This window comes from Rousettus aegyptiacus, unplaced genomic scaffold, assembly GCF_014176215.1.
Source record: "Rousettus aegyptiacus isolate mRouAeg1 unplaced genomic scaffold, mRouAeg1.p scaffold_m13_p_12, whole genome shotgun sequence".
Classification (NCBI taxonomy): domain Eukaryota; kingdom Metazoa; phylum Chordata; class Mammalia; order Chiroptera; family Pteropodidae; genus Rousettus; species Rousettus aegyptiacus.
In genome coordinates this window covers 58,272,449-58,288,504 of record NW_023416287.1, presented here as the reverse complement: position 1 = coordinate 58,288,504, position 16,056 = coordinate 58,272,449, and the positions used below count along the sequence as shown (strand labels likewise).

The following is a 16,056-nucleotide window of genomic DNA, read 5'->3' as shown; positions in this document are numbered from 1 at the left end:
CTCTCTATCCTGCCTCACTTCCATAAATCAATCTTAGTTTTTTAAAGCTGTCTGGTCATGTTTGAGACTATGCATGTCTTTCTCAAACATGATGTTTCTGTCAAAGCCTTGGTAATATAACCAGTGTTTCCAATTGAGTCCCATTATAAAGAGAAAAGAGTCTTATTGAACTTACAAATAATGATAGGGCCGTGAAAATAGGAGTAGTCACCAAGAATTTCCAAATTCTGAAAAGTTCATGTAGGGAAGAGAAGATAAATGTTTGAATTCTGCTTACAGAGGCATAAATTACCAAAGTGCTGTGGCTCATAGGTAGCTTAGGAGAAAAATTTACTTATATCTGAAAAGCCATAAAAATTTATAATCATCCTCATCAGTTCATCCAGTTTCATGTTATGAATTTTTGCTGATCTTGATCTTTTTGTTAGCAGTCTTATGAATTCAGTTTTTCCTTAGATTTATGCAAATTCTTACCTCATTTAATAGTGTGATCTGAAAGGTTTGTCAGAAACCTGTAGAGTAAGTGTCAAGAGTTCTCTCCGTGAATCTCTCTGAAGATGAATCACATTTGCAAAAAGGAAATCAGTAAGATAGTGACCCTCTGTAAATGACAAAGACTTAAAATGCCATGGTTAAAGGTCTGATTGTAGTGCAATTGACAAAGAAATTTATTTTTCTCTGCAATGCACAACTTTTTAAGATAACAGCTAGAATTACAAATGGAAACATATCAGGACATTTTAGATTTTTAGATTTTTATTTGACAGGCCTTCCCATGTAATTTTGGCATCTCAAATAGGCCTAATTAGTTTAATTTCTCCTTTTTATAAAGAGAGGGGAAGAGAGAGATCTTTTGAAATGTTTCAGAGATCCTTAAACATCTCAGTTCCATTCAGGTTAAGAAATAGACTATTTAATTTTTGAATTTTGGGAAGCTTGTCTAACATCAAAACTTTTAAAACATTTGGTCAAATAGGGTCATAGGTCACTGTGAAGTAATAGTTATCCATTTAGTCATGGTGACAATGAAAGACTTAGCAGGCAAATATAGAAAGTTAAATAGTTACAAGCAAAATTGAGCTCTTTTAATATTAAGAAGACTCAGTTAAACTAAGCAAAGAACTGATGTAAGAGAACATAGGAAATCACAAAATTTTTGCTCTTCCTTTAAAATCTTAACAGCATACCAGTTGTACAGGAAAACTTTGTTCTCTTAGCAGATGAAAGAACACTTTTATTTTTATATAAGGACACTCGTTATTAAAGCTTATAATAAATTCATTTGCTCTCATTCCAGGTTGATCAAACACAGAATTTTTTTTCTCAAGATTCTTTTTCACAAACCTTCTTCAGCTTTCCTTGTAATTCACTAAAAAATGCATTTCCATACCTTAAAACATCTTTTAGTGAAAACATATCCAACTTTACTTGCATTCGAGATCATTTCCTATATTCCTAGTATTTTCAGTTATATATGTTGGGATTTTTAACCCTTGAAAGCCTTGGTTTCTAATGAAAACTAAGTAATCGTGAACTGTTACATCATTTTTTTTAGGCTGGTAAATTTTTGAACATATTTCATAATTTCAAGGAACATGTGTACATTTTAATAGTACAGTATTTCAGTGTGCACAAGTTTATATATTAATTTCTCTGTAATAAGCCAAAAGTAGCTAAGTTTAGGCTTATTTAGCAATTAATGTTTCAGTGTCTTTTTGGAAATGTTCTAAATATTCAGCAGATTGCTATCATTTAATTTAGCTAGCAAAACTTTAAAGTTTAAAGTTACCAAAAGATACTAGACAATTATTTTAAAGTACATATGCTGTAACATAATTATTGCTAAAAAGTTTCACTGAAAAATCTTCTACTTAACATTCATTTAATTCTTCACAATTATGTTTTGATTACTTAAGAAAATTTCATCATACTGAGTTATTTTCCTTTTTCACAAATTAGCTTTGGTAGAATAAAAGTATTACAATTTATTTTGATAACTCCAAAGACATGTCTGTTTTAATTAAACCAGCAAACTTAAATTAGCTTTAATATCAAATAGTTTTTTAGAACCTGAAAACATTTGGATGAGTTTGTTATATTTCTTAATTTATGTAAGTGCTTAATTCCTTTAAGTCAACTAAACAGAGCTCTTTACAAACCAATTTTGTTAATATCATCTGGAAGTAGACATACATACACATATACAGAGAGATGCGCTCACTCAGAGACCTGATGGTTTTGTTTTTAAAGTTTCAGCCAGATACAATAAGGCAAAAGTCCACTAGTTTATAACCGAGTAAGTTTTTTTGTTCAAGTGGCTGAGGCTTTTACTATTTTTAGAGAAAACTTAAGATTTGTATTTGTCCTTGACAATTTTTAAGTGTGAGTGAATGGCAGGTAAAGGGGAGGTGAGGGTTTCTTGGATAAGGAAATCTTTCAACCACTTATGCTTTCAAAAGGCTCTCCTTTCCTACTTTTTTTCCCTTCAGACTGTTGTGGGCAATGTTTACATTCTGTATTATCCACCGTTGCCGAGGAGGCTTTAAAAATTTTTATCAGACTTTTTATTTTGCCAAATTTCCAATCATAGTTATTAATTTTTTAAAAATATCTTGTCAGGTTTCAGACAGGACAAACAGTAAAATTTTAAAGCACCTGCTCAGATGGCCACGTTTCTTTTAGGATTTTTTAGAACTTTTTTGAAGCAGTTTTGTCTTTTAGAAGATTCCGCATATCAATCAAGAATGTATTCCATTGACCCTGAGAGGTTTGGAATCCTTTTTTTTTTTTTTTTTTTTTTTAAAGTAGGTGGACTTAAAGGTTTTTCTGAATGGCTATTAGAGTTTAAAATAATTTTGGTTAGGTTGGTCCATTCTGTTTAAAAGGAGCAGGTGAAAGAACCAAAATGTACATATACTAGCTAGAGTTCTCAAAGAGGGAACTTATAGAGGGCGAATATCTCATGTTAAAGACATGTCTCTGAGAGCTGTCGCAGCTGGACAAAAAGACAAAAGAGTTGTTAACCTGAAACCCCAGGGAGTTTGACTGCCAAATGCACACTGACACTTGCACTTTTCCAATGGCAGGGATCAAAAAACCAACACTCAGAATGAGAGAAAAACTCCCATTTTTTAATTATATGAACATTAATGGCTGTAGTTAAGCCTTGGGTCTCTTGGAGCCAGACTAATTAATACCTAAGAAGGATGTGCAGTCTAACCCATCCCGTGACCCATTTATCCTATCACGTGGGCCTTTTTCTTTTAAGGTGGTCAGTGTCATAATGACTGTTAAATGCCGGACCTGTGCCTATCAATTTGTGGCTTTGGCTTCCAAGATTCCCTTCACAATAGCTTTTGCCTCCTGTGCCCGTAACCCACAGTAAGTTTGTTTAAATAAATACTGATCTGGTGATATCCACAAGCTCATCAGTTTGTGGGGGCTGGCCCAGAGAACAGATTTATAGGATTTATGCCTGTGTCTTTCCCTATGAAACTTCTTTCTTACCGTAACAGTACAACAGACAGTTAAAAGGAAAGAAAATACATTCCTAAGGTTTGAGGAATAAGACATGCAAGGTATTTCCTCTGGCATGACAGCTGACTCCATTTTAAAGTAGTTCTGTTTATATTATTTTTTACACAATCAACATAGAAATTGTATTGGTTGGAAGGAGTCCACTGATGTCAAGTCAAAAGCAAGAGAAGGAAGTGCTCATACGCAGTCGAAGGTTAAGGTCAATATTTCTAGGCTAGGGACACAAAGGAGAATCTAATCAGTTCTGCTTATAGCTGTTACCATGTTATAAGTGTGTTAATGGTTCTGTCTGTTGCTAATGGTGAGACATTCTTGCAAATAAAATATTAATATGGTTATATGCATAGTATACTTCATATAAGTTATGAGTGGTGTTCCTAGAAATAATGTTTTGGAAGTGAAATAAGAACTTTTATTGGCAGCGTCAGTACAACATTCTGTGTGATGCCATCCTGTCACTTGTTGGAAGATCTGAATGTGAAGGTGTTTAATTATTACCCATGACATCCCTTTTGTGTTCCCCAGTGTTTTAACATTCTGTGTAGGGCACAGGTCTCTGTAAATATTCCTAAGCTTGATATTTCTTATTCATTGAATAAAATTTTTAGCTATCCATGATAAGTAGTAGAGTATAAAGAATGTCAGAATATTTTAAGAATAATTTAGGATTTTTAAAATTTTTATTTTTCATCCAGAATCCAGTTTGGAAACACTAGATGTAAGTCCAGTTAACAAGCTGTTACAGTAACTTAGGTGTGTGTGTGTGGGGGGCTATTTTGGGTTAGATGGGAGTAGAAGCAGTGGCATTTAGGTGACAGAATCAATAGGACTGATTGAGTATAGTGATAAAAAAGAGAAAACAGGCAAGAATGAAACAAGGTGAATGATAGGACAATTCATTGTGAAGTCAAATGTGGGAGAGGGAACAGGTAGTTCTTGTGTGTGAATGTGTATTTGTAAGATGACAGGTGAGTTCAGCTTTGTACTTTTTGAGCATGAGGTATTGTATCATCCAAATGGAGGGGTCTAGTAGAGAGCTGGGAATGGGAATGTGGATTTTGAAGTCAACAGCATGTAAGCAAGGCAATGGGAAAAGGCCGTGAGGTATTGCTAGTGGAGATCCAGTAATGAAAGGCTAAGCCGAGAGCTTCCGGAGCAGCAAGAGAACCTGCAGGAGCCAGGAAGGCACTCAGTGCTGCTATCCAGCGCTGCACAGTGACATAGTATGGTGACAGCTGAAAAGTGCCCCTGGGATTTGGTGACAGCATTTACTGATAAAAATTGAGGACAGTTTTAATGATGTGGTGGAAGGGGAGCCTAGCCCATGGTGGGTGGTGGGGAACTGATGGGGTGGAAGCAGTTGGACCGAGTAAGTGAAAACTGGGAGTGGGAAGGGAGAGCGAGGAGGACAGTAGCTGGTAGCGAGCACGGGATCAGGGAGGCTTTTTGGCTGCTTTTGCTTGTTTGATGGAGGAGACATGCTCTTTCCTATTCTCAACTGAAGAGGAAGAAGCTGAAAATAAAGAAGAAGGAGTGCTTGGGAAACAGGAAGGGGTGGGATCCAGAATACAGGAAGAGTGATTAGTCGTAGACATCAGGAGGAAAGGATGGAAGAATTCCTGGAGATAAAGGGACATTGGCAGATTTGGTGCCAGGAAGCCCAGAGAATTCTGCGAAAGCTTTTATTTGTGAAGCTGAGAGATGAGGTTAGGGGGATGTATTTGTTAGGGGGATATATTTGGGTAGGAGGCTTGAGGAGAGAATAGTGAAGGACTGAAATGTATCTTGGAGAATATGAAAGGAACACCTCAATAGGGCATTATAAAAAGAATTGCCCAGCAGCGTTGCAAGTATTGATGCAAGGCAGGACAGATTTCCCTGAGTGGGATTTTGGGGGAGACCAAGCCCTGCGTGGAGAGAAGGTTGTGGAAAGAATTCAGCACATGTCACAACGAGAGTCAAAAGGAAAGTTTATTAGAAAAGGGGTAATGCTCCACAGACAGAATGTGGTCTCCTCTCAGAGGCAGAGAGTGAGAGGGACCCTGAGTGTTCGGGGAATTCAGCTCATATATAATGTTCCTTAGTTCCTATGAGTTATGATGTAAAAGACTTTAACTCATTTCCTTTGATATAGACATACAGTAAGGAAGGGGAAGAGTAGCTAAAGTAAAAAGGTAAGACTGTAGAGTGAAAGGCCTGCTGCCTTTAATCCTTAGGTTTCCCATGGTTTCAACCATAAGGAATGACTTCTGGCTCCTCTTTCCCCTTCACAGTTATGGGGAATGGGTTGTTAGCAATCCCAGCAGAAATCTTCCTTTTTCTGAAGGTGTCCTCCTGGCCTGCTTTAGGGCTGATCAGCATATTGCAGTCTCTGAATGTAGCCTGATGAACATTTTTAATTCTCTTGCTTCCTCCCTACATTAGTATGAAGTCTTGACTTTATAATGCCACGAATCTGCAGGGCTCTGTTATTTTTATTTTGCCACTGTGTAGCAGCCTGGGTGTAGTTATAGAAAAATTGAGCATCAGAGTTTTTCTAGTTGTTGTGACAAAGATAGCCCAGATATGCTGGATTTATTGAAGGAAGTAGAGATGGGGGTGTTTACATACATGAAAAGTGAGAAGAACTGAAGGGCTGATTAAGTTATAGCACAAGTCTGGGAATATATCTGTGTGGCAAGCTGGAAAGTGGAGAGTTTGCGGGAAAGTAAGCTTTAAATAAATATTTGTGAGTTCAAAGATTGTAATGACATGCAGGCTTTGGCTCTGAAGTTGAACAGAGGCAGTTTGTGGTAAATTAGGGAAGCCGAGAGACGGAAACACCAGGATACTGAATGCTCCTAGGATGTAGCAAGATTTGCTGTGGGGAGGAAGATTATATGTTGCTCAAAGTTATTATGTGAGGAGCGAATGACTGGGAGGCTAGTGGATGGCAGCAGAGAAGGTATTTAAGGGAGAGATAGCTGTGGCTTGTTGGCAGAAGTTTCTAAGGAGTGGTTGTAACGTGAGTGAAGTCAGTGACTGGCGACAGCATTGGGTTTGATGCAGAGGTTCACTTGGCTTCTTTTCTCTATGACCAGTTGGTGTGCAAATGGCGGGGGGGGGGGAGGTTCCATTTGAGGGATAAAGGGGATTCACTGTCAGGATGAGGTAGGTTTCACTTAAGAACAGAAAGTAAAAGAAATGTTCCATGAAATAGACTGAGGCTCTGGGATATATTGCCTATGGTTCCAGAGGGCACACATTTGAGAGAAAACAGATGCAAGAATTTGGGTAAATGGCAAACAATCTCAGGGACACTATTGGGAGTGGCCGCCCCTCAGGGAGTCGTCAGAGATCTGCCTGTTCTGGGTGCACTGAGGTTGGTGACTGAGGTTTCTCTTGGCTCAAAACCTGATATGCAGGAGCTTGGGGCAGCAGGTAAACCTTCAGCTGCTCCCAAGGAGTGCCCCAACCGCCCCCTCCTCCCGCCCCCACCCCCCCAACAGGGAGCTCCTGGCTTTGATAGACCCTGGGATGGTTGGGGGCTTCAGGGATTTGCTAGGCTGTATCTCTCAAGCCTGATTTGGAATTTGGGTTTGCTTTTGGAGCTCTCAAGTCTAAGCTATAGTGCCACCCCGCCCTTCTTTTCTTTTTTTGCCAAATTGAATTATATAGTTTCAGCTTTTGCCATGCTCAGTTGTTTTATACCTCTCTTCAGCTCTCTGGTAAGATAATGCTAGTATCTTACATTTCATTGCTTTGGGTTTTGGTTCTTGTTATCTAGTCGGCTGCTGTACTACTCTAGTAACCCAATATCCTCATTACCTAAGATTTTATCTGCAGTTAAGACTACATTTCCAGTCACTATCTACAGAGCTAACAGCTTTCTTAGTGCTGCAGGAAAGGTTCTTTATGAGTTCCATGTTCCCATGTTACAGGTTTTCAAAGAGATGGACTTTTCATGAAATACCGTGTCAAGAGAACTACACTTCGCTAGATGATGGCAAAGTGGTTAGAGACTTAGAGCCGACAGACTAGGGGAGATTATCTAGTTGGCATGTAAACCCCCTCATGTCTTTGTCCACCCTTTTAGTCATGAAGGTATTGACTTAGGAAAGTGGCACCAGAATCAGGGTCTTAAAAGTTTTTATCTGTTACACTCATTACAGTTCTTCCTCTGTCGTGTCTCTTACCTCTCACTCATCAGTGCAGTGTGAGAGGGAGCCATTGGCCAATGAACTGAAGTAGCCTGTTAGGAAGAAAAGAACTTTATTGTAAAATTACCTAAATAATACCTAAAAATATATATTTTTTCCTCCATTTTTAGGAACAAGTAAGTCTAATTTAGGCTGGACACCTCTTCATCTGGCATGCTACTTTGGACATAGACAAGTGGTCCAGGATCTGTTACAGGTATATTTATGGCTTTAATTTTTAAAGGAATATAATAAATATTGCTATTATAGAAATTATTATGTCTTAGAAAAGCCAACTGAGCCATTATGGCTTATTTAAAGCAATAGCTCTGCACTAATGACACTCAATTTTTCTTTATTAAACACATAAATTAGATTAGTTTGAATAATTGAAATTCAAAAATTTTCAGTCATTTGATTTTTTTACATTATTGACTTTTTAAAATTGCAAAATGGCCATATGAGTTAATGAAGATACTATTTTCAGTTTTTTAAGTGTAACAGTTAAAGTAACCAAAGTACATTGTAAGTAACTTAAAAATGTCAGAATCTCTTAATGATAAGACTATATATTTCTCAGTTCTCTAAACAATTATTCACATATTGATATTTCTTGGGTTTCATCTTAAAATGATCTATACATTTAAATGGTGACATCTTTTTATTTTTGAAAGCTTAATAAATTGGAGAAAACACGGTGATTTATTCAGAGATGGTTTTCTTTTTTTTAATATGAGTGTTTCTAAAATAGAGTTAAAGTGTATAGATTTTTAAAGAAAAGTGACTTTTTACTTTTTTTTTTTTTATGTATCAGGTCAGTTTTTACCTTCAGAAGCTTACTCTTTTACTGTGAATTGAATTTATTTTTAGTAGTGACAACCAGTTATTATAGTGACAACAAATTAAGATAATTAGTAATTATTTAATATATTTTTAAGAAATTATTTTCACCTTTACATATTTCTTGATATATGAAAGATGTTTAAAGTTTTTGTGTTTACTAGGCTGGTGCAGAAGTAAATGTATTAAATGATATGGGAGACACACCTCTTCATCGAGCTGCCTTTACAGGACGAAAGGTGAACATTTTGTATTCAGTATTTGCAAATGAAATGTTTGGAAGAGCATTCACAACTGTTTTTATAACCACATGAATTGCAGCTGGGAAAAGCCCCCAACATATATAAACCAGCACTTATGGTCAAAAGGCCACAAACTCAACATTGGACAGTGAGGTCAAGTATGAAGGTCATGGAGACTTCCACTCTAGCTTCCCTGATAAGAGCTCATTCAGTCTCTGCTTGTATACTACAGGATGGGGAACTCCTGATTCTTTTTAAAAAACTTCACTGAGGAGTAATTTACATTGCATAAAACTTAGGCTGTGCGTGTCCATTTCAGTGATTTTTAGTGCATTTACAGTTGTACAACCATCATAGTCCAGTTTCAGAAGATTTCCATCTGCTCAGTTTCCTCATGCCTATTCTCATTCATTCCCTGCTTCTAGCCCAAGCCTCACTGATTTGCTTTCCATTTCTAGATAGTTGCCTTTTCTAGATTTTTTTTTTTAATAACTGCAATTATATAAACTTTTGTGTCTGGCTTCTTTAAATTAGCATAGTATTTAGGTTCATCCAAGATGTAATGTATATTGGTATTTTGTTCATTTTTATGGCTGAATAATATTCCATTGTATGGATATACCCATTTTCAAATTCACTGTTTGTTGGAGAGACATTTCCTATTGTACTGCCTTGGCACCTTTGTTGAAAATGAATACAGGGGTTTATTTCAGGACTTCTCCATTCTCTTTAATCTATATCTGTTGTTATACCATGCTGTCTTTATTACAGTAGCTTTAAATTAAGTTTTAATGGTGAGTAGTGCAAGTTCTCCAACTATGATCTTTTTAAAAATATTTGGCAATTTTCAGTCAAAAGTCTCTTGCCATATACATTTTAATATCTCATCAATTTCTATAAAAATACCTGTTGGAATATTGGTAGAGATCGTGTTTTCTTAAGTCTCTAGATGGATTTGGGAAGAAATGCAATATTGACAATATTGAATCTTCCAATGCATGAACATGAAATGCCATTTCATTTAGATTTTCCTTATTTTTCCCTCAGCAATGTTTAGAAGTTTCCAGTATACAGATTTTGTACTCGGTTTGTTAGATTTATTCCTATGCATTGTATTCTTTTTGACGCTATTTTGTATGGATTTTTTTCTTAATTTCCTTTGCTTTCTTATTGCTACTATATAGAAAGACAATTGATTTTTTTTTTTTTTTAGTGTCGATCTTGTATCTTGTGTCCTTGATGAACTTATTTGTTCTAGTAGGTTTTGTAGATTCCATAGGATATCATCTGCAAATACAGATGTATTTCTTCCGTTCCAATCTGGATGCTTTTTTCTTCTCTTTGTTTTATTTTATTTACTCTTGAATAAATATGGTGAGAACTGCAATCCTTGCCTTGTTTTTTTGATATTAGGGGCATAGTATCTAGGTTTTTGTTTGTTCGTTTGTTTTTACCAGTAAGTATGATGTTAGTAATAAGTTTCTCTTAGGTGCTCTTTTTTTTTAGTGAGAACATTTTCTTCTATTTCTAGTTTGTTGAGAGTTTTTATTATGAATGGATGTCAAGTGCTTTTCTCTGTCTTTTGAGATGATTATGTGATTTTTGTCAGTCTGTTAATATGGTATACATCATTAATTGATTTGGAAATGTTAAGCCAAACTTGCATTCCTGTATGAATCCCACTTGGTGTTTTAGTTAATAATTTTTATATGTTGCTGGATCTGTTTGCTAATCCTCTGTTAAAGATTTTTTGTGTTCATGAGAGATCTCTCTATTCACTGTGTAGTTTTCTTGAGATATATTTCTCTGGCTTTGCTAACAGGGAAACACTGCCTTCATAGAGTGAGTTGGGAAGTGTTCTTTCCTCTATTTTCTGCAATAGTTTATGAAGGACTGGTATTTCTTCTTTAGACATTTGATAGAATTCACCAGCGAGACCAATTATTCTTAGACTTTCTGTGTGGGAAGGTTTTAAATTACTAAAATCAACTTAATTATTTTATATAGGTCTGTTAAGATTTTCTTTTTCTTTCAGATTACTTTTGGTTATTTTGTCTTGGTATTTTTTAATTTTACCTAAGATGTGTTAATTCGTTGATGTAAAGTTGTTAATATTCTCCTATAATTCTTTTTGTATCTGCAGTTTTGGTAATGATAGAATCATGTTTCATTCCTGTTTTTGGTAATTTACATATATATATACTTTGGTCTTGGCTGTTTGGCTAAAGAGTTATCAGTTTTGTTGACATTTCAAATAACCAGCATTTGGTTTCATTGATTTTATTTGTTGTTTTTCTGTTTATTTCATTGGGTTGTGCTCTTTCTCCATTTTACTTTTTGAATTTAACTTTCTATTCTTTCCTTTTTTGTTGTTTTTGAAAGACTTAGGTTATAGATTTGAGTCCTTTGCTCTTTTTTTAGTAAAGGCATTTTTTTAAAGCTATAATTTTCCTCTTACCTACATATAATAAATTTCGATATGTGTTCTTGTTTTTATTTTAAGATATTTAAAAATTTTCCTTGTGATTTCTTTGACCCATAGATTATTTAGAAGTCTATGTTGGCCAAATATTTGGGGATTTCTCAAACTTTTTTCCATTGTTGATTTCTAATTTAACTTCCCTTGAAATTAAAATGATCAGATAACTGAATTTGAATTATTTTAAGTTCTTTTAAAATTTATTAGGAATTATTTTATGGTATAGCATCAATCTATCCTGGAGAAAGTTCTGTGAGTGCTTGAAAAGGATGTATATATTTTGTTCTTATGGGGAAGCATATTCTTTAAATGTGTATTAGGTTTAGTTAGTTGATAGGACTATTTAAATTTTTTTATCCTTAACTGATTTTGTTTCATTTACTGAATATTGGGAGTGTAGTATTGAAGTGTCCAACCAAAATTCTTGAATTGTGACTTTAAAAGTTTTTTGCTTCAGGTCTTGCTTCATGAATTTTGGGGCTCTTAGGTAAATATCCATTTATAATGTGATTATTTGAGGCATATGAGACATGTCTTCCTGACTTATTGACCTTTAAAATTTATTTTCATATTTCTTAAATGTAATTTATTTGGGTAACATTAGTTAATAACAATATGTAAGTTTCAAGTGTGTAATTCTAGGCTTCTTTCGTCACCATATTTGTCCCCATTTGTCCTCTTTATCCACCCCAACCGCCTTCCCTTCTGATAACCACCATACTGTGTCTATGAGTTGTTTTGTTTGTTCATTTGTTGCTTTCTGTTTTATATACCACATATGAGTGAAATCATATGGTTCTTGTCCTTTTCTGTCTTAGTAAACATGATACTCTAAAGATCCATGTATGTTGTAAATGGCAATATTTCATCCTTTTTTATGGCTGAGTAGCATTTCATTGTATATTTATATGCCACTTTATCCAGTCACCCTTGAAAAACACTTAGATTGTTTCTATGTCTCGGCTACTGTGAATAATGCTGCAATGAACATAAGGTATATGTATCTTTATGAATAAATGTTTTCAGATTTTATGGGTAGATACTGGAAGAGAGATTGCAGCATCATATGGTAGCTTTATTCTTAATTTTTTTGAGGAATCTTCTTACTATTTTCCATAGTGGCTGTGAACAATCTACATTCCCACCAGCTGTGTGCGAGGGTTCCTTTTTCTCCATATCCTCTCTAACACTGATTTCTTGTCTTATTGATAATAGCGACTCTGATAGGTGTGAGATATCTCATTGTGGTTTGGATTTGTATTTCTATTATAGCTAGTGAATTTGAGCATCTTTTCATACATCTGTTGGTTATTCGTATTCTCATCTTAGGAAATGTCCAGGTTCTCTGCCCATTTTTTAATTGGATTGGTTTTTTTCTGTTGTTGAGTTCATTATGAATTTGGATATTAGTCTCTTATCAGAGGGTCTTTTTCCCATTCAATTCATCGCCTTTTTGGTTGAGTTCTTTTGCTGTGCCAGAAGTTTTTTAGGTTGATACAGCCCTATTATTATTATTATTATTTTTTGCTTTTACTTCCCTTGCCTTTGAGGTCAAATTCATAAAATCCTCCCTAAGACCAAGGCCCATAAGTTTAGTACCTATGTTTTCTTCTCTGTATTTTGTTTTAGGTCTTAATATTTAGGTCTTTGAACCATTTGGAATAAATTTTTGTGTGTGGTGTCAGGTAGCTGTCTAGTTTCATTCTTCTCCAGTCTGATTTCATTCTTTCACATGTGGCTTTCCCATTTTCTGAATACCATTTTTTGAAGAGGCTTTTCTTTTTCAATTGTATGTTTTTGGTACCTATGCTGAAAATTTGTTGCTTGACCTTTTTTTAAAAAATTATTATTATGAAATGTTTTTCTTTGGCTTCAGTAATATTTGTCATAAAGTTTATTTTGTTTTATATTATAACCAATCTCTCTCTTATGGTTACTGGTTGTATTACATGTTTTTTCCTTTCCGTTTACTTTCAGATTTTTTGTCTTTGAATCTAATTTGTCTTTTGTTGATAGTATATAATTCAGTTGTTTTATCTAGTCTGATAATTTCTGCCTTTCGATTTAGTATTTAGTCTTATTTAAATATTAATAACTTTGGATTTACATCTTCTATTTCATATTTATTTTCTATGTCTCAGTATTTTTGTACCTGTTTCTACTTTACTGCTCTTTTCTGTTATACAAATATTCTTTAGTGCACTATTTTAATTCCTCTGAATGCTAAATGTTTTGAACATATTTGTAACAGCTGTATATGCTCTCTGTTAACTTCAACACATGGGCCCACTGAAAGTCAGTGTCTGTTACCTGTTTTTTTTCTGACAATGCTTCATACATTCCTGTTTTTTTGAATGTCTTAGTTTTTATATCATGCGCAACTTAATGACTGGAATACTTTCTGAGAAATGTGTTATTAGGTGATTTGGTCATTGTGCGCATATCACAGAGGGCACTTAAACAAACCTAGATCTGTAGCCTACTGCTGTAATTGTAACTGCTGTTATAGGATGGGTAGTGCAGTAAGTGTGTTTATACTAGCATCACCACAAATACATGAATACTTGTAGCATACTTGTAGCGTAAGCCCTGACAGTTGGAAAAAGTATGGAAATAAATTCTCCAGAGCTCCGAAAGGAATGCAGCCCTGCCTTATTATTTGCTAGCATCTTGCTGCTAGCCCAGGGAGACCCACTTCTGAAATAAATTTGTGTTGTTTTAAGCTGCCATGTTTGTGCTAATTTGTTATAGCAGCAATAGAAAGCTAATACATTTTAATGGGAAAAGCAGTCTCATGTTATCAGACCTGTAAGTTGTCTCATTTGTTTCCTACTGAATTAGCTACTTTTACTAATAGTGCCTCCTGGCCTTTTGCTCCAAATCAAGTAAGTTCTCTCTGGTAGCAAAACTGCTGGTTTTCACTGCCAGCCATGGCCTGGTCAGACTTATGAAGGGAAGGAAGGGGTACTGGGAATAGCCTGTGACTAGAAGGCTAAAGACTCCTAATGTTATTATTTGAAGTTTTAGTTTCTATTGAATATGCCTCTCAATTTATCTTTAGTAGATATCCATTATCATGAAACGATTAGTTTTATAAGTTTGTCTAGTTTTATAACTCAATTTTTAGTATGATAGTTCTCTGATCTCTTCACTCTACCATACCCAAAAATTGCTTCACCCTTTTTCCTGGTAATTTTTTTTGATTATTTGAATGATCCAGTAAATTTACTATGATATAGTATATCTTTCTTGTGTATTCTGATTATTAACCATAGTCCAAAATGATCCTGAAAGGTTTTATACACCCATAATTGAAAGATTTATGTGCAATTATCGTGAATTAAGAATGAATTTATTATATAATCACACTTTTCATTCTGATGACTAGATTTAACTAATTTTTATATAAATTCTTAACCCTATAAGTATGTGCTAAGCATGTTTGAGTTAGTACATTTTACACCATTCTAGTATGTTTGTTCATATTTTGATACTTGGGAAGCAGATATGGAGACACATTAATGCTGAGAATAAAGTACAGTAAAACTGTAAAAAAATTAAGGTAGTGGGTTAATTGCTTTGCGTCACTCTACAAGGTTTCAAATCTGAGCTGCAAATAGTTTAATTTGACCAATCACTTGCTGTTTCCCTTTATGGCTCTGCATTTCTTTTCTATGTGCCTAAGAAATTTCTTTGTCATCTATTTCCACATGGCCTACGTCCACCACTCCTGGAAAGTACAGCTCAAGTGCCATCTCCATAAATTTTTTCTTGATTAACTGCAGCCAGAAGGAAGCTGTGCTTTTCCAATTTCCCAAGTGAATTATAGCACTTTTATTCATCTAACTTGTATTATAGTTATATATGTCTTTACTACTGGATTGCATTAATCTTGCTCTTAAGAAATTAATACTTTTTATTTTTGTATCATCCACGAGTACAGGTCTTACTGCCCATCTCTGTACTTACCTCGATCAAATAAGTTCTTTATATATTCTAGGTTCTTCACTTATTTGACTATTTCTGCTATTTTCTTCAAATTTGAACATGAGACTATGCTAAGTTGGCCTTAGTTTGAACATTAGCATATATATTATGTTATCTCTTGTATTAGAAAATAAAATTTAGCTGAAGCTAAAAGGTTATATCACATAGGAAACATTAAAACTTATGTTTTCAATATCAGAATGATTGAATTTTGCAAAATGTTTTAATTTTTAATTGTACTCATGAAAGGAATCAAATTATCTTATTCTGATGTAATCTTTTACCATAAAGATAATTTAAATTACTTTATGATAGCAAGAATCTGGGATTTAATAAATAGAATGATAAGTTGAATAGGGGTTTGGTTTATTATAGAGCACATGAAATTCTTGGAACACATAAAATACAGCTCCCAAATTTGGGAGATCTTTGGGCTTTTCTTGGTACATTAGCGACCCCTAGTGTTCCTTAATAAAAATTCATATATCAGAATTTTAAATGTATTTAACAGTTCCTTTACTTTTCAAATGTAGTTCAAATTCTATTTTATATCTTTTGTAATCAGTTTAAAATAAGGATATAATCAATATGGTAAATAGTAGGATTATGGTACTGACCTTTATTTTGACTTACTATTTTCTAGTAGAGCTGAAAATACATTTAAAACAAATGCTTCTATGTTCTGTTTCTCAGAAATTGTGTATCTCTCACCTGACATATAGAGGATGTGTATAATCCCGGGGTTTATATAAGCTTATCTATTTTGAATACCTATTTGTGCTTGCACATATAC

General features: G+C 34.5%; 1 protein-coding gene across 3 annotated transcripts in view; it reads left to right on the top strand.

Moving 5' to 3' along the window:
* Positions 1-16,056, top strand: part of OSBPL1A (oxysterol binding protein like 1A) — a 178,137-nt gene that overhangs the window by 19,524 nt on the left and 142,557 nt on the right. For all 3 annotated transcript variants that reach the window (XM_036229911.1, XM_036229912.1, XM_036229914.1), the window contains exons 3-4: positions 7,847-7,932; positions 8,720-8,794. In XM_036229911.1, the coding sequence (XP_036085804.1) occupies positions 7,847-7,932; positions 8,720-8,794 (161 nt within the window). The remainder of the gene's footprint in view (positions 1-7,846; positions 7,933-8,719; positions 8,795-16,056) is intronic.